General features: G+C 33.6%; 1 protein-coding gene across 1 annotated transcript in view; it reads right to left on the bottom strand.

Moving 5' to 3' along the window:
- Positions 1 to 25,505, bottom strand: part of PCLO (piccolo presynaptic cytomatrix protein) — a 304,144-nt gene that overhangs the window by 64,853 nt on the left and 213,786 nt on the right. The window contains exons 7-9 of the mRNA XM_054564343.1: positions 22,053 to 24,240; positions 15,599 to 15,735; positions 9,168 to 9,258 (exon numbers count right to left, since the gene is read on the bottom strand). Coding sequence (XP_054420318.1) covers positions 9,168 to 9,258; positions 15,599 to 15,735; positions 22,053 to 24,240 — 2,416 coding nt within the window. The remainder of the gene's footprint in view (positions 1 to 9,167; positions 9,259 to 15,598; positions 15,736 to 22,052; positions 24,241 to 25,505) is intronic.

Genomic DNA, 25,505 nt, shown 5'->3' with positions numbered 1-25,505 from the left:
GGACACAAACTAGTCACCAAAATTCTTTAAGAACAAAACAAAGATGCCTGCTCTCACTACTCTGCTCAACATTGTACAGCAAGTTTTAGCCAGTTCAATAAGGAAAAAAATGTAAACTTATCCCCATTGGAATGGGAAAAATATTGATTTTCAGATGACATAATATTGCATGTAAGAAAATCCTAAGAATTTTACAAAAAAACCTATTAGACCTAAAAACAACATTAGCAAGATTGTAAACTAGGTCAATATAAAAAAATTAACTGCATTAATTGTCTTTCCATAAATTGAAAATGAATAATTCAATATTAAATTAATTTAAAAAACCTCTATTCACAATAGAATCCAAAAAAATAAAATATTTTGGGAGACATTTAACAAAAAATATGCTAGTCCTGTAGTTTGAAAACTATAAAACTTTACTAAAATTAGGTCTATGTTTGTGGATTGGAAGACTCTAAGATTGTAGTTCTCTCCAAATTGGCCTATAATTTCAAAGAAACTCCTATCATAATCCCAGCAGGATAATACTAAAATTTTCTGAAAAGTAAAAGGATCTAGAAGAACCGAAATTATTTTGAAAAATAGAAAGTTGGAGAACTTACACTACCAGATTTCAAAACATAATATAAAGCTATAGTAAGTAAAAGAGTGTAGTACTGGTGAAATAAATTAGACATATAGTAAAACAAAACAGAACTGAGAATCCAGAAATAAATTCTAGTATTAATGGTAGATTGATTTTTAACAAAGATGCCAGACAATTCAATGGGGAATTTTTCTTTTGTTTTTAATGAAAGGTGCTTGCAAAATTGGATCTCCATTTGTGATTCAAAAAAATGAAGTTGGACCTTGCCTCATACCATGTACAATAACCAACATAAATGACCTAAATGTATAAAAATTCTGGTATAAAACATAAAAGAAAATCCTTGTGACCTTGGAATTGTTCCTAAATACTATTAAGAGTGGCATGGTTTATAAAAAATATCAATTAATTGGATTCAATTAAAATGTAAAACTTTTCCTATAAATACAGCTTTAAGAAAATAAAAAGACGACTTGAAGAAAACACACGTGCATCATATGCCTTGTAAAGGACTTATATTTAAAACATATAAAGTTTTACAACTCATTAAGAAGACAAATAAGTGAATAATGGCCAAAAGATCTGAACAGACATTTCACCAAAGAAGACATACACATTGCCTCTAACCTCTTGAAATATGTTCTTTATAAGTTATTAGGAAAATGTAAGTTAAAACAAGTGATATCCATATCCACCCCAAAACACAGATATTACCAAGTGCTGGCAGTGATATGGAGAAAGTGGAACATTTAGAAATTGTTATTTGACAGTTTTTAAAAGATATTTTATTGATTATGCTATTACAGTTGTCCCGATTTTTCCCCTATTGTCCCCCTCCCCTGGGTACCCCCCATTCCTTCTGGCAATAACCCCTTCGTTCATGTTTATGGGCCATGCATGTAAGTTCTTTGGCTACTCCATTTCCTCTCCTGCCCTTATCCCCCATCTATTCTGTACCTACCAACTTGTACTGCTTAATCCTTGCACCTTTTCTCCCATTTTCTCCTTTCCCCTCCCAAATGATAAACTTCCCAATGATCTCCGTATCTTGAATCTGTTTCTGTTCCACTTGTTTGCCTAGTTCTTTTTACGTTCAATTGTTGATAGTTGTGAATTTACTGCCCTTCTTGCCATCGGCAAAGACATTTTATTATTATTCTTAGTTGTGGTAAAGTAGATATAACATAAAATTTGCCATCTAAACCATTTTTAAATGTACAGTTCAGTAGTGTTGAGTACATTCACATTGTTGTACAACTGACCTCCAGAATTCTCTTCATCTTGCAAAGCTGAAACTCTACCCATTAAACACAAACTCCCCATTTCCCTCTTCTGGAAACTACCATTACATCTTCTGTCTCTATGAATTTGACTCCTCTAGGTACCTTATATAAGTGGAATCATACTGTGTTTGTCTTTTCATGACTGGCTTTTTTTCACTTAGCATAAAATGTCTTCATGGTTCATCCATATTATGGCATGTATCAGAATTTCTTTTTTAGTGTTTGTAGTTTTGATCTTCTTTTTCTTAAATAAGTCCCTTTAAAACTTCATATAATAATGGCTTGCTGATGATGAACTCCTTTTAGCTTTACCCACTCTGCTCTTTGATTCTTAATGATAGCTTTGCTGGATAGAGTAATCTAGGTTGTAGGTCCTTCATTTTTATCACTTTGAATACTTCTTGCCAGTCCCTTCTAGCCTGCAAAGTCTCTTTTGAGAAATCAGCTGACAGTCTTATGGGAACTCCTTTGTAGGTAACTATCGGCTTTTTTCTTGCTGCTTTTAAGATTATCTTTAACCTTTGGCATTTTAATATATGTCTTGGCGTCATCCTCTTTACATCCATCTTGTTTGGGACTCTCTGTGCCTCCTGGGCTTATATGTCTATTTCCTTCAACAAACTAGGAAAATTTACCTTCCCTATTTTTCCAAATAAGTTTTCGATTTCTTGCTCTTCCTCTTCTCCTTCTGGTATCCCTATGATTCAGATGTTAGTACATTTGAAGTTGTCCCAGAGGCTCCTTACAGTATCCTCATTTTTTTGTTTTTGTTTTTTGGATATTTTCTTCTTCCTGTTGTTCTGATTGAATGTTTGTTTGCTTTTTTTTTTGGTTGTTGTTCCTTATGTTCTAAATCACCAATTTGGTTCTTGACTTCATCCACGTTACTGTTGATTCCCTGTAAAAATTTCTTTATTTTACTTAGTGTAGCCTTCGTTTCTTCCAAGGTCTTTTTTATGCGGTTCAAGTACCCAATGAGTTCCTTAAGCATCCTAATAACCACTGTTGTGAATTCTGCATCTGATAGATTGCTTATCTCCATTTTATTTAGTTCTTTTTCTGGAGTTTCGTTCTGTTCTTTCATTTGGGCCATATTTCTTTGTCACCTTATTTTGGCAGCCTCCCTGTGTTTGTTTCTACATATTAGATAGAGCTGCTTTGACTCTGTCTTAGTAGTATGATCTATTATAGAAAGTGCACCAGTCAGTTGGATGGGGTGGAGCCTTAGGTAATCACCATGTGGCATAATCCATGTGGACCAGGTTGATGGAGTTTCAGTTATGGTGTTGCAGCTCTGTGGCTCTGTGTGGGAGGCCTCAGAAAAGGGAAAATAGCCACTTTCTGGCCTCTGGAGTTTTGTCTGGGAGGAATCTGTTCCTGGGCACTCGCCTTGATGCCAGACACTTCAGTTTATTTCCTATGCCACTGGTGCCCTTCCCACTGATTCCCCAGTGCTGGAGCCCAGAGGGAGTAAGTCTGCATAAATCCCAAGTCCACTGTGGGCCCTTTAAGAGGAGGTGCCTGACAATCCCACAATTTCATCCACCACCCCAACCCACACTGGTTTTTACAGCCAGAAGTTATGGGAACATATTTCCCTGGCACTGGAACCCTGGGTTACATGCTCTGGTTTCGGTCTGGGATCCCTCGTTCCTGAGGTATCCCTCCAGATTTTTATACACAACACATGGGTGTGGGTTCACCGATTCTGCATCTCCTCCCTTCCTACCCATCTGGCTAAATGTGACTTCTTTAATTTCTTGGTTTTATGGACTTCCATACATTTCAATTTCCTGATGATTCTGGGTGAAAATTTTTTTGCAGTTTAGTGGTAATTTTTGCTGTGGTTGTACAAGGAGGAAAGCTGTGTTTACCTACATATCCATCCTGACTGGAAGTCTATTTGACAGCTCTTAAATAGTTAAAAAGAACTTACCATACAATTCCACTTTTAGAAAACCATGCAAAAATAGCATACATCTAAACTAAAATATGTATGTAAATTTTAAAAACAGAAAAATCCAATGGACAGCTAAATGTAGAATACCCAAATGGACTATTACTTAACAACAAAAAGAGCAAACTATTGCTATGCTACAAAATAGATAAATCTCAAAAGTTATGGTAAGTGAAAGGAGCTAGGCATCAAAATTGCATACTACATGATTAAATTTACATGACCTTCCCAGAAAAGGCAAACTTACAGAGAAATCTCACCTGTGACTGAAAAAGCAGTGTTGGAAGTTGATACTGCTCGCAGGCTCAAGGGAACTTTGTAATGATTTAAATTTTCTAAAACAATGTTTTAGACTGTGGTGATGGTAGTACAACTTCATAAATTTACTAAAAGTCTTTGGTTTGTACATTTATGATATATACACTATACCTCATTATAGATGTTAAAATAATAATTAAAAAAGCTATCCAGGTTTGGCATTGCTATTGACTCAGGTCTAATGAGATCTGTTACATTTGTCTCCTATTGCTCAAAGCCCAGTAAGACAGTGAACTATTGAGGAATAGAAAATCACCACTGTTTCCATAGAAGACATTGCTATTTCTTGAAGCTAAACATTTCTAATGTTCTTCAATATTACACTTGCTAATCAGTCTTTCTAGCCTTGCAGATGTAGCCAGTCCATTATGGAACTACACAGAAGCAATATTTTTTTTTTAAATCAAAAGAATTTTTTTGGCTTGTTTGAAACAGCTGTGTTTCTAGAAGCATAAGATGGAGTTCTAAGTAAGAGAGACTCATTTCTTAAGCAGTGCATTTTTTTCCTGATAATTTCTAAGAGAAGGGGAAATAATATTTGTTAGGTGTATATAAGTACAAGATTTCGCACTAGGTTCACTTGCAATTATGTGAGATACATAGAGCTGGCCTTACTGCTCTTATTGAGCAAACACATTCTCAAAATTTCAGTAAGTGATAGAGCTGAATTCTGACTCAGATCTTTCTGATTCTAAAACTCATTACCTATACTCTCCACTTTGCTGCCTTGTGCTTGGTTGAATACAGACTTTCAAAACCATGGCACAGCCCTGGCTGGTGTGGCTCAGTGGATTTGGCGCTGGCCTTTGAACCAAAGGGTCACTGGTTTGATGCCTGGTCAGGGCACATGCTTGGGCTGTGGGCTGGGTCCCCCATTGTGGATGTGTGGGAGGCAGCCTGTCCATGTTTCTCTCGCACACATCAATGTTTCTCTACATCTCTTTCTCACTCCCTTCCCCTCTCGCTAAACAAAACAAAACATTGTACAGTTGCTGATCAGCATATATAACTATACTTTTGAAGTTTACAGTCAAAAATTAAAGGATGTATTTTCTAAAACTTATGGACCATTTAATAGAAAATTGTATGTATGTATTTTTGTCCATGTGCATTGCAGAAATATAAGTAATGATGAATTTGTATATGTGGGTACATACTTGCACATCCATGTGTATGGTAATGAACAATAAAGTTTTATCAATTCCTTCATTTTCAGTTTTTCCTAAAATTTTACTTTATAATTACTTACATTACATATTCTACTAAATTATGAGTAAGCTTCAGAACAGGGGTTTGCTGTATTCATTATATTAATCCAACAATCGACACAATGTAAATCACACCAAGGGTGTTCAATGGATATGTATTAATGAATAAAAAATTTAAAATGCATCCAATGAGTTGTAAAAACAGTTACAAAATAACTTATGTTATATGTTTTTGTCGAGAAAAGAAGAGCTTACTTATAACATTTTAATACTCTCTTACAAATGTCCTTAGAGCAGTGATTCCCAAACATTTTGATTTCAAGGAACCATTTATAATTTTTTAAAATTTTTGTTCAAGTGCAGTTGTCTCCATTTGCCACCACCTTCCCCCGCAGTACTGAGGACTTCAGAGCTTTTGTTTATGTGATTTATAGCAACATATATATTCTGTATTATAAGTTAAAACAAAAAATTTAAAATATTAACAAGGTACTAAAACAATAACTCATTCCAAGTTAAAATAAATCACATTTTAAATATAAATTATTTAAAAAATAAAAACATGAGAAGGGTGGCATTGTTTTATATTATTGTAAATCTGCTTAATTTTGAGCTGAATATGACAGCTGAATTATTCTATCTGTAGACAATGAGTTGTATTTGAAAAACTATATATTTATAAGAAAATGAGAGTGAAAAAGGGAAATATTGCCTTAGCATTGCTATGAAAATAGTTTTGAACTTGTGGATCCCCTGAGAAAATCTTGGGAACCATGAAGATTCCTTGTTCATACTTTAAGAAGCACAGATGAGAACAATTAAAAAAATTTTTTTCTATTCCTGTCACTTATGTTAAAATTATTTTTGATTCCAATAAATAAAAATGCTTTCCCTTTCTGTGAGGTATGCTAATTTTATATAGTTCCTGTGAAATATTTAATGTTATATCAAATTAGAATAGTTTATTAAAATATTATATAAGATATACAGTATTTCTACTTTCAATGGATTTATTTAATCAAAATTAAAATTCATTAATGACCATTTCCTTCTCTGTTTGGGAGAGCAATTATACTATATTTTATTTTAAAATAATTTTTTAATTTTTCAATTATACTTGACATACAATATTGTTAGTTTCAGGTGTATAACCAGTGATTCAACATTACATAACTTCCTAAGTGATTACCCGGATAAATATAGTAATATAATTATACATTTTGTTCTTCACTCCTTCCATGCTTACAACATTATCTTGCTTTACAAATGCAGTTAAATTATTAGCTTCGATAGCTCTTTCACTACTGATAAAACAACTGGACAAGTTTCTCATGTCTCTAAACATGAGAAACAAACATAAGTTAAATTTGTTTTATTATGGAAAATTTTATACATTTAAATAGTAGTGACAAGACAGTTATAAAACTCAGTGTGGTTAATTTCCCAGGTCCAACAGTTATCAAATCATGGTCAACTTCATTTAATCTATTTCTCCATCATCCTCCACATAGCTACTTTTGAAGCAAATCCCAGACAAGGTATTGTTTCATCTTTAAATATCTTAGTATGCATCTCTAAATGATATCCTCTCAATTTTTATTAAAAATATTACTATGAAATGGTAACCATAGTAAAAAGTAACAGTAAACCCTTAATATAACCAAATATTTAGTCAATACAACTAGGCTTCTGGTTGAGAAACAAATGAATTAGATTAGCCAGGAGCATGGATGCTCTGTGCCAGGTTTTCCCTGTCACTAGCTTAGAACTTCTAGAAACTGTTTGTCAGAGACTGTCATTTCAGGCTCTAGCCTTGCATATGCATGTATTTAAATCCCCTTAAAAGCACTGAAGCTCTATTTGAAAACGATGCAAATTATTTAAAAAATTCGAGTTTATGTGACCTAAGGATACATGGAAAATATATTTACCCTATAGTAATCAACACAGAGTAAATATAATGGAAGATATTTGTATTTTTATTTTAGGCAAATATCAAAAGAAAAAGGGGCTTTCAGGGAGATAGATTAGTAAATTTGTTGTTCAAAACAATAATCTTCATTTCTCATTCTGAAAAATCTATATACTAGAGAAAGTTGAATTTAGTTTTCAGATTACAATACTTACAAGAAACCAATAGCTCTTATTTTTGTTACTTATATTTTTAAAACCTTTCTAACTGTAGTAAAAGAAAGCAAATTAAAATAACAAATGGTAATATATAATAAGGTTGAGAAAATTATTAACATAGTATAAAATAATAATATAGTAGAAAAATAGATACAATGTAATAGAGTCTTAATGACTGAGAATAATGATTTGAAGATTTTTGTTACACGAAATAATTTTTGGCACTGCTAGAAAGAATTATGTTGTTTTGCCTTATGAGCTGGAGGGAACTGAAATAGTTTCTAGCAAGTAATTTTCTCTGCAAAAACAGTTTAAGATTCACCCCTGGAATTTTCATCAGTAGTTAAAATACAGTCTGCATGCAATAGAACTATGAAAGGTTGAATTATCTGTCTCTGGCAGAAGACAAATTACTCAATCTTAAAAGGGAAAGAACATTACACTCTTAATCGATTCTTTCTCTATGAAAATAAAGAGAGAAAAATTGCTCAAAGCAAAACCTGTTCCATATCCACATGCTCTATGGTTTAAAATCCACAAGAAACAATGGCAAATACACCAAAAAAAATAACTTTTTGTCCTTTGTTCTCTCAGTCCTACAAAAACAAACCCCTCTGGCACATAAACCATGCTACTATTTCACTTATAACATATATCCATGTATATTTGTACCTATCAATATATATTATGAATATTTTCTCCTGATGTACAGTGTCGATGAAACATAAAGAATATACTTGAATGAGAATATAGTTTCTACTTATATATTAAAACCATTAATTTTTATAAAATTTATATTTTGTCTCATATTTAAATAACAGAACTTTTCATTTATAATATAAAAATTCTATTCCTTTTCAAAAGCATCAAAGTCATGAAAGACAAAGGATTGAGAAACTATCCTATTGGAGGAGGTGAAAATGGTGTGACAAGTGAATGCTGCCATGAGAGAGCTGGATTGACTCCTTCACCAGAGGAAGAGAAAAAATTAATGGGTGGGTGAAGAAACTCAAAATTTAGGTAAGGCCTGTAGGTGTTTCAATAGTATCATATCAAAGTGAACTTTTTGGTTTTGATCATCTTATTGTGCTTAAATAGAGGCAAACCATAGGAAAATTGGGTAAAAGGTGGGCAAAAGAATTAAGTGTACTATTTTCTAGGAGTCCTAAATTTTCTTGGAGTCAACATTATTTCAAAATAAAGCATTTGAAAATTACATCATGATCTTTGGTTTATAAAAGGACAAAAATTCAACAAACAGAAACTCAATAATTGGTAATGTTCAAATTGACAAGGTAGAGGGTACTCCTTAGAAGAATTCAAGGTAGCTTTTTACTTCCTATATAAGAATGTTTTATAGTCCCCAAACTGGTGACCATATTACTCATAGACCAAAATTATGGAGCATTATAATTCCATGGACACTTTTTTAAATGCAATTAATGAAAATAATGATCTAAACATGTACCATTTAGTAATTTGTCATATTAATGACCATGCCATCACTGTATTGTCTTTTCCGTTCAAACGTATAGCTTGACTATATTTCGACATTTTCCAAAACATGTTTATAACAAAAAAGTGTTGTTTTCTAATGTTTAATCAGTCATCCAAACTGAAATCCAAATACATTTTTATATATATATGATATTAAAAGGACTAGATTATTTGATTTTCTTTACCTGAAACTGTGTGATCCTTAGAGTCTTTAGTTATTTTTATCCTTGCATGAGGAAAGATGTAGTGCACAGTCTTCCCATTCATCTGTAGAATCTAAGACATACATGTGATAAGGTGAAAAATCAATGTTAAGACAAAGTGCAATATGCAGAATTAGACCTTTTAGAAAAGCACATTGAGTCAATCACTAACAATGTATTAAAAGCTTCAGAAATGAACATTGAAGCGTCTTACACTATAAAATACAGGGGAAATGGAATTTATTTATAAAAAGTTTATTCTTACCTGTTTAAACTTCAGCCACCTTCAAAGTACTCTCCATTTGTTGCAATACACCTATTGAGCCTTTTCTACCTCTCAAAACAGTTTTGAACTCATCAATTTTGATGCCTTTCAGTGCTTCTGCTGTTTTTTGTTTCACTTCTTCCGCATTGGCAAAATGTTTCCCTTTGAGGACTTTTTTTCACCCAGGGAAACAAAAATCAGTTGCTGGAAGCGAGACTGGGTGAATAGGGAGGGTGGGGCATATGGTTCATGCCATTTTTGGTCAAAACCTGCTGAACATTCAGCGCGGTGTGGCCAGGTGCCCTCCTAAATCATCCATCGTAAAATGGGCAAACGCACTGAAAGAATCCTCAAAAAAAATTCACTAAAGCCAAACACAGCCTCTCACAACATTGCCAGCTGGTACACTGATACAGATGGGTTCCTAGAACACTCACCTCGCCATAGAAGCCTGTACTACAAGGGGCACACCCTCTAGAAGATAATTCCAGTTTTTGGGTCCCCCTCATAATATTACTGGTTTCTGAGTTCCAACCAATTTTTCTTTTTAACTGATTTGTTGTAGTTAGGAAATTAATAAGCACATGCAACAGGCTCTAAAAGATGTCTGTCAGTACAGTAGTACACTATCAACAGTGATAACAGTGCATAGGGCATGCAATGGAAATCTAACAGCTGCTGATTTTGCTCTGGTGTTAGGGGAGAAAAGCCAGGACGATCCCCCTAATATTCCACATCTCTATTGCTGTAGTAGGATCACTTCACATTTGTTGCTTTGGTTTTACTGAGAAATTGTGCTTTTACTGAGCACCTTTACTAGAAGTTTCAGTGTACACTGATGCTGAGAATAATTATGCATAAATAAAGTCTTTGCTCATTCTAATACATTCTGAAGCCTCTTTTGTATTCAAAGGCTGTGTTATTGATGGTGTTATTACTCATTTACCATTGGCATTCCTTTGGGAAGAAGCAGCAGCAGCAACACTTAAAGCTATTGTTGCAAGCCTGAAATGCCAATTCTCATTATTTAAGCTTGAGTATGAAAATATCATAAACCTCATTATTTCTACCTGGCAAAGGGAGATTTCTGAAGTAAAAGGAAATTAGTGAATGCAAACTGTGTTTGATTTCATGAAACTTTGCTTTTAAAAGAGGTTTGTGAAATAATAAAATATAGAAATAATGGAAAATACTGACAGGATTTTATTAGTATAATATCTTGTATTTATCACCTTAGAAAAATTTTGCCTGAAATTACAAATTAAATAAAGTTTAGTAAAGAGACATTTTATGCTACCCATTTCAGAATATGTGTAAGAAGTGTGTGGGAATATTAAACCAAAATATTAAATAGAATTTGGAACCAAAGAGATGTACATTTGGTGTATAAAGATTCTTTTGAATACTCATGTGGCTTTAATGTGTCAATCCAGCTATAAAACTCCTAGAATTCTAGATATTAAAAGTGAAATACACATTTAAAAATGCAAGCTTAAACAAAAGCCTGTAGTTTTTATTCTTTTCAGGAAAGAATAAGCTTAATCAAATCTCTGATGAATATAAAAGACTCCCCAAACATCAGGAGAATCCTGTTAAGTCTAGGAACATTATATGAATCCTACAAAATAAAACTATTGTTTGTAAGATTATTAAAAATATTATGGTTAGCATAAACAGTCAACCTAGATAATTTATACTTACCCTAACCTTGTAATCCATTGAAAGCCTCATTTATATTCATTACAATTAAGAGTGTACATTTTCCTTCTTTTGTTCTCTCTGGCTTCCTGTTTTCTTTTTCTGTCTTTCTTTACCTCTCTCCCTCCATTTTCTCTTACTTTCTCTCCTCTGCCCTACTTACCACATCATCTTTTCTCCTTCTCTTTCCTTCTTCCTCATCACCTCTCCTTCCTCTATCCCCTAATCTGCATTTAAAGATCTTTATTTTTTACTAAATTTAAACCATGTGCATTGAAAATTTTATAGCTATTAAATATTAACCGAACTTCTTAGTACTGTGGATAACATTAAAACTGGTATATATTATTTCAAACATCTAATTTCATGTATTATTTAACAAAATTAAACTAAAACGACAAAATTTTGCCTTTTGCTCTCCTTTGCATTCTCCAGACTAGGGAGAAGTGGATATAATCTAACAGAGAATCTATTGCCCAGTCTAGAAGACTATTATGGCTTCTCAAATTTTTCATCAGAGTATTACCAGGTTGCCAGAATGGCCCTTTAATGTGTACCTATAATGATGTTAGTAAAGGAGATGTTAAACACTTTCATTACCATAATTGTTGCTTTCAGAGCACCTCATAGAATCTCCTCTAGTTTCAGAGACTCTACAAGTTTCATGAATTCAGAAACATTCACCTGCCATAAACATGATCATTGTGACTAAATGTCTACAGAAAGAAGAGCTGTCTCCAACATATGAACAAGTTAGATCTTGGCTTTCCCCTAACCTCTGCAGGTGAATGTTTATAGAGTTATCCAGCAGATGCGATCTAGAAAGAGCAGGGGCAAGGGCAGAGGGTAGGACTGATGTCAAGTAGTGGCACCTTTGTCTCCCTAAGAAGTTTGTCTCTGGTAGCATTGTCTTTTGGTAATTCTGCATTGAGAGAACTATCACCTATACGCCTCCCAGACAAAGGATTGTCTTCCCTCCCTACAGATATTTCAAAAAGGGATCATTTTCATGAACTGAGCCTTCGTACTTATGAAAAAGTAACATAGGTTAACATAGCTTTTGTTAATATAGACATTCTTCATTCCCTTCACTTAAAAACTACACGTTAGATCCAGGATGATGAGTGCTCTTCTGGCATTCCAAGCACTGTGCTAGGCCCTCTGTATATATCTTGGTGGGTGGAATAGGGACTCCCTGCTGCCTAGGAGCACATAGCTGTGAACAATGCATTCAGTACTACTGAAATAACACTTGCCCCAGATTTGTGGGGAGGTAGCGGTGCTGGTATCAGGGAATGCTTCTTATAAAATGGGCCATATGATTGGAGACCTAAGTGATGTGTAGAGTTAGCCAAGAGGAGAGGAAGAGCATTCAGGCAGAGGAAACTAGACATTCAAAGACCCAGAATCAAGAGACAGAGTGGCTCTTTCAGAGGAGCTCAATGTACACCAATGTAGCAGTTCCATGAGAACTGTAGAAGGCGTGGGCATTAGTGCAGAGAGTAGAGGCATTTTGTACTAGTCAAGAATTGTTGACCCATTTCCCATAAAAAACAAACAAAAGAAGTGTTGACCTTTATAACCATCCTGTGAAGGGCATTAGTCCTATTTACAGATAAAGAGACTGAGAAAAATGAACAAAAATATAAAAGGGGCTGGGTAATCTGTTCCATTCACAAAGCAGAGGTGAATTTCCCCTAAATGAATATATATGTATATGTATTTGAAAGAAAATAATATGGATTTACAGATTTGGCTTATTTCTATAGTTAATATAATTTTGAATAATAAAACTTCTAAAAAAATTTTATATGTCTCATATGTTGTACATAAAATATTTTAAAAAACAGGTATATTAGTATTTGTATGTCAATTTGGTTTTATTATTCTTGCCTCCAGAGCATTTATGAGCATAAATTCTTGTTATGAATAAGTTTTAAAATAAAATTGTCTCAGTTTATTGGTACCCAGAGCTTCATATTACATTTTTATGACTACAGATACAAAGAAGTGGGTAAAATAAGAATATTTTGCTATTTTCTCTAGATCAAAACATAGTAAATGAGTAAAAAGATCATTTGATGATAAATATCAATGCAAAAGGGCATAAATTCTGAACTTCATGTAAATTTAATCAAAGCATATATTGTCCTCTGTGTAGTTTTTATTTAGAAAAAAATTATAAAGAAAAACTAAGAATTGTTACACAACACATATTTGTGGTTTTTTGGGGGGCAGTTGAATACTGCCATCTGGAAGGTGCACATGGGGGTTTCTGAGGGCAGGCAATGTTTCCTTTCTTGGTCTGTGTAGTGGTTATATGGTTGATCACTTTACAGCTAATTTATAATTCTATGTATTTGCAGTTTTGATAACTACATTTCTAGTGTTCTATTTGCATGTCAGCTATCAAAATCAAAAGGTAAAAACATAACTTTTAGTAAGAAAATATACATTATTATACTTAACTATAGTTCAAGCACAGATCTTTACGTTTTCTACTTTATTAAAAACCACATGGGGGGGGGGGGGGGGGGGGGGGGGGGGGGGGAAAAAAATTCATTAAATAATTCTTAAATTTTGGGATTATTTTGATCTCTAATTATACTGTTGAAGCATGATATGCTATATCCTCAGTGAATCATATTCATAAATATGTAGCTATTAACAGCAGAACATTAAGAAAAGTGTCATTAGGGATATTAATATTTTATCTACAGACAACAGAATATTAGAAAATATTTTTTGAGCTGGAGACTGATTACTTTAAAATGTATCCTCAAAGAATACTTGCTGAATGAATAAGTTGGAAAAGACTATTCTGAGTATACCTGAACATAGTAGTGTTGGGAAATAACTGCATGGAAGCCATTACTTTTTAGTTTCTAGTTTATGTAATTCATCTTATTAGGATTACTTTAAAGAATTTGCGTTTTCAGTGACTTGAACTAGGTTTGTGGGAAATGCTAAACTTCAAAAAAATGAGGTAGATAAGGCATAATAAGAAATTACAAAAATATTCTTAAAATATGTTCAATGAAGTTATTTTCAACTTACAAATTTATTATTTTAGTTAATTGTAGACAAAAACATGTAAGTTCACATTTGAAAACATGCTCAGAATGACTTTATTAATTTTTATTATCTCCTAGCCAGATCTATTTGATGAGACTGAAAGACAACTATAACTAAAATTTAAGAAGAGCATGGTAAGCTAAGTATAATTCAATAATCTGATACTTTAAAATGAAGTGAAAAAGAAATGGAAGTTTATCAACATGTGTATAGAGGTTAACACAACCTTAAACCGAAAACTCATTAACATATAGAAAACTTAAAAAAAATTTGCTATAGAGAGGAATCCCAAGATTTCTTGAAAATAATATTATATAGAAAAAACACAAATTCTGAGAATATTCTATTTAATAGCTACAAATTTGTTCATGAAAACTGAATTTGCTTAGGAAGAAACCAAATATAAGAATACAGATATTATCTTACAGACAGTACATATCATCCATCCAAGTCTTTTTTTTTAAAATATCTTAGTGTACCAAATGTGGAAATAAATTATAGTAATTGTATATGGTTCTTTTCTGTTCAAAATATACTTGTCTTCTATATCATTAATCATTAATCAGATGATTTAGGAGTTATTGTATGTAAAAGTAAGTTAACTCTCTCTTTTGTGATTGTATTAATGATTATGAATAACAACCTGCAAATATCTGACCTTTAAGGCTATTATTGAAGGCCATTTAGCTTACCAGACAAATCTTTCTCAATTCATCCAAACACTGATCTCCTATGTATCTTCCATAACTCTATCCAATATTACCTCACTTGTTTTAAAGTGAGCAAGTTCATTTTGGAATCATATTTATCCAACTGTGAAATTTATCTCTAAGTTTTTGTTTTTCCATCTATAAATATATAATAATAACACCTACATTATGTAAGTTCTGATGATGATAAAATTCAGAAATAAATATAAAACACTCCCATTTAATAGACTTTGAAATGTTTCTTTTTCCCCCCAAGTGAAGCCTTCCCTGACCCTAGCTGCCCTGGTTTGGTCATCCTCTTATTTGCTTCTCATAACACCTGAATACAGGGTTATTGGAAAACACTGAAATTACCCAAATCCATTACACCCAATTGTCTGTTAAGTGCTTCAAGAACTTTATGAATTCCCATTGTCCAGCAGTGTTGGGTATGATGTACAAGCTTTATCTGTTGGACAAATGAATCACTTAAATTCCCTAGCAGAAGCATCACAACTATGCTGCAATGTCAGTTGTGAATGATAAAATAAGGTACCTGCTACTTTAAATTTGTGAACTTGACTGACAGAAGTTCCATGCATTTTAGGATATTGAGACCATTGTAGGGCGAACTTTTCTGAAAGAGTTGCATAAATCTAGATGAGATTGCTCAATATAGCACTTACTTGCTCTTGATGTTGACTGAGTGGTCTAGAGTGGACCAATCTTTCTGGCAGTTTTCGATCCAGACCATGTCCATTTTCCAAACGAGACTCCCTGGGTTTGTCAAACCAATCTGTTTCTTCACGACGCAGGTGATAAGCTTTGGAGACCAAGGAAATATCAAACATTGCAATCTCAGCTAACGCAAATGATAGAGGACGGTGGATGTCCTAAAGCAGCAACATGTTCCAGGCTGCTAACCATTCATGCATTTCAAACACAATTCCCAATGGGGCGAGAAAAATAATTTCTAATATTATGTCAAAAAATCTGCACCATGATTTATAAAAAAAAATCATGTACACACCTGTTCAACCTTTCAGAGCAAAATAAAACAAAATTAAATTTTAAATCAGGAAGGAAAAGAAATTTAAGTAGTGATTTCAATAAATAAATGAACAAGTGAATATTCCTCAGAGGTCTTTCTAATCAACCTCAGTCCATTAGCTCCCACTTCTGCACCTCTCCACATCGCCCACTACCAGTCTCAGGAAAACGTATTCCTTGAATAAAGATTGTGTCACTTTCCTACTATCACATCAAACCAGTACCAATGTAGATGTGGCTGACTGCTTTGAATATTAAGTGAATAATTTTTTAAAATATGTTTTTATGACATTCATAAATAAATTTAAAAAATATTTCTAAGGTGGGTGGTTCCAGGTATTATTGTTAGGGGCATGTGTGCTATAATCACCTGGTAGCCTAATATTAAAACTGTACCATTTAGAATATTTTATGAAAAATTAAACAAGTATTTTATGGAGATTTAGGAATTAGATTGAAGAGCTGGTTGACTCCCTTTTGTATTTATGTGACAAAACTTGACGTCAAAATATTTTTGAAAATGAAACCATGTTTAAGTACATAATTATTACTTCAGTTCTTAGTACTTCCAAAGTTTTTTAAAGCTATTATTTAGTGACCAAAGATTCTATTTTACCTACCATATAGAATTTGACTTTATACATATCAAGTTTTATTCTTGGTAAAATGATCCCTAATTATATAGTCACTGGAAACACATTTTTGCTTCCTAAATGGCAGATGGAGCAGCTTTTTCAAGAGCTCATCCTGAAAGGTTGGTTGACAATGATATCAACCTATATTCTCTGGAAAGTCAAGCTTCTACAATGCCACGCGACTGAATTCTATCACAGTACAGCTTTCTTTTCTACGTCTACATCCCTGACTGCCTTCTCTTTCAAAACTTCCTTCCAAAACTTTTTTTAAGCCAATTTTCATTATTTCCTTGTTAGCAGGAATGGCAAACCTACAGTATACACACCACTACTCACCTCCCCTTCCCTCCTGTGATCTTGGTCAACAGTAGTGATTACATCATTTCTTTCCAATAAACACCCAATGATGGGAAATGTGTCATAATTTAGTCTCAGATTTGAAGAATTGCAATGGTACATATCTGATTTGTGGTTGTATATGTGCTCGTCTTACCTCCCTTATTAGATTCTAAGCTGCTTGAGGGCAAGACTCATATCTTCTATATTTTTCCTGCCTCAACACTAAAATCTATGTTGCAAATGCTGTAATAATAAATATTTAGAAGTGAAGAAAACAGAAAAATCAGTCATCAACTAGAGAAAGACGTTATTATAATATGCACATTTAAAAATAAATATTAATTTATTGTCACTTTATCCTCATTAATAAAAATGAAAATAAAAATAAAAAAGTGAAAGCATTTTACAAACACCAAAATGGGCTTCATTCGTACTATGTATATATGTCATCTGTATCCATTAATTATCCTTCTAGTAGAAAGGAAAAATGACTCAAACATAGGCAATCTGATAAAATGAATCATAATTCTAAATATATTTCCTTAGACCCAATGTTTCAACTAGAAATATAATCAGGGTATAATACTCTCAGCACTTATCACCTCCTAGGTGAAGGAAGCATTAAGGAGCTAAGTGGGACTTTTAGGGCCCCAGATAATGCGGATGGAGATCGGGACAGGTCCCCCGTCCCAGAGAAGCAAAGAATGAAGGCAGAGGAGGAAACAGCCAAAAGGCCATCACCAGGAGGACCTGGAGCGCAGCAAAGCTGCTGCCTTCCGCTCCCCATCGTAACCCAGGGAAGCTGAGAACCTTTTCAGACTTCACTGGCAACAAAGAAAGAAGTCCCCACTATATTTTCGTGCTGGTTTTCATTGATTTGGGACACAAGAGGGGCTGTAGCTTTGGTGAATGGCCACTTTTACTGGCTACGGGAAAGGGCTGGAGTAGGACAACGCGGATAATGAGGTATGCGGTAGCACGGTGATGAGGATGGGCAATGGGGTCTCTGCCTGGGCTCAAATCCTACCCTGATGCTTAGCAGTTGTAAAACCTTGAGCAAGTTCTTAATCTCTCTGGCCTCAGTTTCCTGACAGCAAAATAGGGATAATAATAGGATTTATCTGATAAAGCTTTGGAAGACTTAAATGAGAAAATACATGTACTGTAAAATGCTTACGAAAAAAAATAAATAAATAATCACACAATCATTTCTCACCATTTACTGCATATTTATTATGGTTTTTCATAGTTTTAATTACATATAAAATAATAAATTTATGAAAGATATTTAGTGTAGGCCCTGGCTGGTGTGTCTAAGTGGACTGAGTGCCATCCTGTGAGACAAAGGGTCACTGGTCCGATTCCCAGTCAGGGCACATGCCTGGGTTGTGGGCCAGGTCCCCAGTTGAGGACACATGAGAGGCAACCACGCACTGATGTTTCTCTCCCTGTCTTTCTCCCTTCCTTCCCCTCTAAAAATAAATATATAAAATCTTAAAAATAAATAAATGCAGCACTGGCCTTAAAAAATATTTAGTGTTAATTTGATAAATACAAATCCATTATTTAATCATCAGTCTAAAATTTTATTAGATTATCCCAAGAACACTAATACTATTTTATCTTACTTCTTATATATATTTATTATGAAAAGAAAAATAACCTAAACTGATTTTAATAAATGAATATCTTGGATAATGTAGTATATGATTTCACTTGAATATACAACTCTGGTCATTGCACTTGAAATACAGTCCTTTAAAACATGTTCCTTAGCTGAGTTTATACAAATAAAGCAGCATCTCGACCTGACCCAAATTTTGTCAATTTATTTCCAATTTTAATTATATACTTTGATATTTCTTATAATAACTCTACAGGTAACTAAGTTAGGATATCTACCATGTTTTGCTTAGGAATTTATAGACCAACCAAGAAAAACCAGATTGAATAAATCTGCTTTTATATTGAATTCTGTCTTCATCAATTACAGCCAATTTAGATATAAATGCTAGTTGTTTATAATGGCAGTGGTCTGATCTTCCATGGTATACCTGCACTTTAAAAAAATAAATTTTATAATAATAACATTTTCCAAATTAGTTTAAATGATTTGCTAGAGATTAATATCCCCCCACTCTTTTTTCAAACTGATATTTTCTTGAATTCTTAACTGTAAATTACAAGTAAGCTATTTTGGAATCTAGCATTATTCACAGCCAGAAGTTACACTAACAGTTTAATTCTATTCAGTATCACAAATTGGTGCATATAAATATTTAAAGACTGTATATATTGATGCTTTTTTCTTGTATAGAGTATACTTTTAAATAATGTTTTCAACAAAATATTTGTGTTTGTAAAAATAAATATAACTTGGCTGTTTCTAGTTTGGCTTCCCTCCAATCTTCTCTAAATGAAAGCCTCCAGCTTTGTACTTATTCAACCATACATGCATATCAAGTAGTGGACTTCACCTGATGGCCAGAAATATTAAGCAACATAAATTATGTATGCCTAGATTTTACCTCAAGTGAGCCATTTCAAAATTAACTAGAGTCATATACAACACATCTGAAAAACATGTAATGGTCTATAACCTAGAGTTTGATTGTTTTGAAAGAAAGTGCACAATAAGCAATTTGAAATGAGTTAAATTTGTTTTGTCCACATGATACCAAATGGCCTGTTGAAATGCTATACTTTTCAAAATTACTTTAGAAGCATTCAAACACAGATATAGCATTCTTAGTAAAAAAAATATTTAAACATCCTTAATCTTTCATGAATTCATAAATAAGTTGTATGACGGGAAAGAAATATTTTCTACTTTTTCCCTTAATTATCCAAGGAATTCAGGATTTCAAAAGAAAAGTAGGTAATTGTTCACCGGAAGAAAATAATATGTTTATGTGATATAAAAGCAAAGACAATATATAAGGTTTTAAAACATACAAATTTTAAAGATAATCACTACAATTCACACACATAATATTACATATGTAAATTAATTTTTTATAGTAGTCCTTTGCCTAATTTTCTATCAACATCTATATAAATGTTTTGTCTCCTTAATTTTTAAGTATACTTCAGTCTAATTTCATTTTAATTGTTTATTTCTTTGATACCTTTAAACACGTCATAATTTTCTGTGCTACATGATGTCTCATCATCTACTTTATCGATTTTGTCATACAGTCCTTGACGATTGTGAGCACACATCATCCAAACATATAAATATGAACTAAAACATTCAGTTATTTTATTTTGGTTCTATGTAAATAAATGTCATATTTGGGAATATCTGGAAGTATCTGTGTGTGTGTCTGGAGCCATGTTGATAAATATCTGTGATAAGTAAATGAATTTGTCAAATTATCTCCACACATGCATTCATCATGCACAGTCTTTAGATGTTTAGTTATGCCACAGACCTGTTAATGATTTTTTTTTATTATTTTATGGATATGAATACTAAAGAGCCTCTTTAATTTTTTTGTAGCAGTCATTCTATATGCATAAAATGTGTGTAAAATGTGAGTTGTGAGAAAAATAAAGAAAAAGATAAAAACTGTTTCCACATGATAGCATAATTCTGGCTTAACTATGTAGATGCATTGAAGCAAATGCCTAAATAAAAGAACAGTGTTTCATTTAATTGATTAATTGTCAATAAAAATGCCCATTCCAACAGCCAGTAGAGAAGAAAACATATCAGAAAGTCATTAGTTGTTGGAATCTCACTAGGAAGAGCAGTTTGTCCTCCAGATCCAGTGATTAATTTAGTCCTTTTCAAATCTAGATTGAACTTCTATAATCATATTGGTACCTAGATGCAGAAGTAGAAAGAAAATCCTTTTCATGAAAACATATATTCCTGTGAGTCCTCAAGGGAAATGTTAAGATTTAAAAGGAGAGACACACATGTTAGTATAGTGCTTTGTAGTCTCTAAACCATGAAGTAATGGATCCACTTTTACTTCAATAGTAAACCACTTTTATTGGATCAGAAATATTTTATTTCCAGAACTCGAATCACACTTATATTCCAGCAGACCACAGAGGAGATAAAAAACAGTAACAAAAAGGATCCAGGGTCATGAGTCTTCTTGGCACGGGGAAGTCTCTTTAACATCTCTACACCTCTCCTCCCTTGTCTTCAAAATTAGACTTGGACTAGATAATTTTCTAAAATACTTATGGTTTTACATGATTAAACAATAACAATAAAAATACCGTAAGTCAGTTTTTAGCTAAATATGTACTTGCTTTAAATAATTTATTCAATACCAAAAAAACCCCAGCAAAATAATTTAGGGCAAAGAAAGGAATGAGGCAAAAACAATGACAAGAGGCTGAACAGGTATACCTGGAGGAGCTTCAGCTCCAAACCTCTAGACTCCTATAAACACTGTAAAAAAATTGACTTTTAAATCTAAAAAATACTTTATACATACTGATAAGATTATTTATTGCCAATATTATATTTTGTGCTAAGCTTTCTAGTATATAATGTAAAAGTGTAATTTGTCAATTATCATATTCATGAGAAAGATAAAAATATGAAACTTTTAAGGACAATGATAAAATTCTACATCATACTAATACCTGGACTTCTCCAAAAATTCTCAAAAGAGAACATTCCCTGAATTAATAAATACTGGTCTCACAAAATTGCATAAATAATTTCTATTACAAAGTCTAGCAGACAGTACATAATGGCTCTAAACCTTAATAATTTCAAAAACTGAAACTGACCAATAACATTAAAGTGCATTAAAAAAAGAACCATACAATGAAAAACTTTATAACTATGGATTTAAAGAATGACCATATTTTATTGACACAATTATTTTAATGGTTTTGGAAAAGTAGACAGTAAACGAATCAAGCAATGAGGAAACAACGATAAAAGAACAAACTAAAAAGAAGAAGAGCATGCTATGAAATCTGTACACAAGATAAAATTTCCATTTACAAGAAATAAAATTGAAGTAAACATGCAAAAGACAAACCAAGAAAAGTAGAATACATCCTTGGAGAAAGAAAATTAAACATGCAGAAAAATAAGAGTTTGAGTTTTGAGAGTAACAAGGTAGTCTGAGGCCCAATTTACCTTCACTGTCTGACATGGCATGTTGGAAGTCATCCATAATGAATGCTATGTCACGGTCATAGCCTCGAGTCCGTGATTCTTCTCTCATGTGTTGCTGAACTTCAGGCAGTGAATGACTTGATCCAAACTGATCTCTGGTGTCTGCAGATATTGGTGGCAGTGGTCCAGCTGCAGCTCTGGCCATTCCCATTGGCTGGCCAACAGGGCTGAGTGGACTTTCTTCTTCAGAATTCTGGGCCACAATTGGTATTCTTCCTCTACTCTGGCTAATTGGCAAACTGGTAGGCTTAGTTCTGCCAGAGGGTGATGCATGACCAAAGGAAACGTCTAGAGCTTCAGCCTCTTGAGCTTTCAGTCTTAGGGAAGAGCTGGAAGAATCTCTTTTGAGTGATAAATCAAGCCCATAAACAGAAGAAGGTCTGGAAGAAGGTCTGGACCTGCTCCCACTACTGTATGGCTTATCTGCTTCATCCTGCAGAGCTGACCGAATGGTATTTCCCAAGGTACCAAGTCCTGTGCCAAGAGATGATCCCATAAATTTTTGTTGGTCTGTAATATTTTTTCTGAGGCCAAAGGTGATATCATCTTGAAGGAGCCTTGCTCTGGAAGAAATTCCACCAATAGATGAAGTGCCAGAAGTCATATAGCTTGAATAATCAGGTTCAAGGTCTCTACTCTCTTGAATAGGTGAAAATTTTGACATTTTAGGGTCAATTAGTGATTTCTTATGTTTTGACTGCTTTTGGTAAAGTATGGCTGCTGGCAGTTGTTTTGCTGCTTGCTTTTCAAGTGTGAGTCTACTAATGCTGTACTTTTCAGATTTTGGAAAATGTCTGTAGCTAGTATCCGCATGGTAATAATGGGAAAGACCAGCAAGGTGATCTAAGCTCTCTGCCCCTCTACGGAATTCTTGTTTAATCTGATGCTTCAGAAGCTTTAATTCATAAGGATCCTCCATTGGATCATCCTCTGCTTTCACATAACTATGCAATCTGGAGGAAGTCTGTAATGGTGCTAGGAAATCTGTCACTTCTTGAGACCTCCGTGTTTCGGTGGTTCTAAGGAGTCGGTCTGTTTTTGACAGATCCTTTTCATGAAGGCTAAATGCAGTGGTTAATGCTGCTGTTCCTTTGGTAATCTCTCCAATGTCATCAATTAGGACAAAATTTCGAGAAGTATGATGGTCAATATCTGCATAAAAAGAATCTGCAGATATGCTTGATATTGGACTGCTTGCCATGCTACTTCTCTCCTCCAATCCTATTCTCAAGTCTAAGCTATTGTACTTACTACCAAGATGGGAAACAGCATATGTATTATCAGTAGAAACAGGTGCTATCATCAGGGGTTGGTTGCGAATCACCTCATAGTTTGAAGTTATCTTGGGCTCCAAATATAATGTAGTTTGCCGTGGCTTTTGTTGTATCACCATCATCTGCGATGGTAACTGATAAGAAGGTTGTGGGGTTGGTGTAGGTTGAGCCTGAGGTGTGAAGGACATTGTTGCCACAGCTTGAAATGTGGGCTGAGTCTGGTAAGGCGAAACCTGCTGGTGGTACAAAGTTTGTTGCTGAAAATGGGATTGTTGGGTGTATGGGGTAGGTGCTTGGGTAGGAAGAGCAGGGGAAGAGTATTGGTATTGCGTATAAGGACTTGTAGGAGGAACTAGCTGAGATTCTGTTTGGGTCTGTGGGGGTATAAACTGGCTGAATTCAGTTTGGGGAGCAGTTCTTGGTCGCTCTATGCCATGCTGACTTTCTATTCGGGTTGGTCTGGTGCTGCTCACCTCACTGTCAGACATGTAATCCCGGTCCTCGGCCACTCCCTGGAGGTAGGCTCGCTCTCTCTTTTCTCTCTCTTTTAACAATGCCTCTTTCCTCCTGTTAATTCCCATTTCCAGGTACCGTAACTTGGCATCAATCTCCTTTTCTTCCTCATCAAGTTCTGCTTGCTTCTTCCTAAGTTTTGCAGATTCCCTCTCTACAAGATCAAGTTCTCTGTCTATATCCTGGAGAATCTTGGCCCGTGCCATTGTGTTGGTTCTGCAGATCCTTCTCCTGGAAACTGTGCCCATTGTGCTGTAAGTCGACTGAGTCCCTGCTGAGGTCTCCTCAGGAGGTGGGTTTGGCAGAGTTCTCTTAACTTTTTTCTGGGTGCCAGAGGGTGTTATGGTTTGAGAACTTTTTGTCTGTAATTAAATAAACACAATATAGTGCTTTATTATCAAGGAATAAAATTAAAGACAAAAAAACCTTCATAATTGACATTTAAATAAATATGATTATATATATTTTAGGTATGACAGTTTAATAAAATAAAAAGTTTATATATAATTTTAAGTATTAGCCACAGTACAGTTAACTGAAAAATCTTTTTTTTCTTTCTTGCTAAATTGGTTCTTTGTTATTATAACTTCTGCAACATTAGAAATAAGTTTTGAAATCAAGCATAGAACTCATTGCTAGGCAGGCTTATATTTTAGTTACACTCAGGAGAACTTTAGAAACTGATTTTCAATCCTATTTAACATACACAAATTTATTTGCTGCATACATTCCTAAAATATTTGTAGTATCTACCTAAAATTTAAGTTAGGTTTGTTAGAGATAATGCTTAATTACCACTGTTAAGTTCAATTGTTTGTTTCAATATCTCCATTCCTACTTTTAACCTTAGAGTGGCTGTCATTTCTATTCCAATCATGAAGTGTTTTGAAATTAAACACTCAAGTTCTTTAATGTCTTTTTGTCCAAAAAAAGGTAATCTAAATGAATTTCCCATTTAAACTTTCAATATTCTTATGACTATTTGGGTCTTTTATTTTCTTTCAAATTTATTACTCTTTAGTAATTTTAACTTCTTCCTAATGCTTTTTTTAGCAGGAAGCAGAAAGAAAAAAAAATAACCCAACTGCAATAAAAACCCACTGAAATCTTTTTCTTTTTAAATTAGATAAAGTATATCATTTGAGATTGGTAGATATTTTTAATTTCATGTGGTTAATTTGTAACAAACTTGCATTATGAGAATCACTTGTTTTGAGAATCACACAAGTTTACAATACCAAAAGGCACAAAAGAGCATACTGACTATTTATAGTTAAAAAAATTTGATATAACCAAAGTTAACCAAGCATTTAATAGCATATTCACTATATCTTAGGTCTTTTTACTTCTGGTTGCCTATTTTTTTTTTTTTTTTTTTAGATTTTATTTATTCACTTCTAGAGAGAGGGAAAGGGAGGAAAAAGAGAACATCAATCAGCTGCATCTTGTTCACACTGCGATCAGGAATGGAACCTACAACCCTGGCATGTGCCCTGACTGGGAATTGAATGAGCAACCCTTTGCTTTGTGAAACTTCACCCAACCAACTGAGCCACATGGGTCAAGGCTTGTTGCTTATTATTTATAATTTTTTTTCTTTTTCTTACTAATAATCCAAAGATCTTAA

The sequence above is a fragment of the Pteronotus mesoamericanus genome, unplaced genomic scaffold, assembly GCF_021234165.1.
Source record: "Pteronotus mesoamericanus isolate MK-2021 breed Mesoamerican mustached bat unplaced genomic scaffold, CSHL_Meso_final scaffold_85, whole genome shotgun sequence".
Lineage (NCBI taxonomy): Eukaryota > Metazoa > Chordata > Mammalia > Chiroptera > Mormoopidae > Pteronotus > Pteronotus mesoamericanus.
Note: the sequence above shows the minus strand (reverse complement) of the source record. Positions and strands in the feature narration are given on the sequence as shown.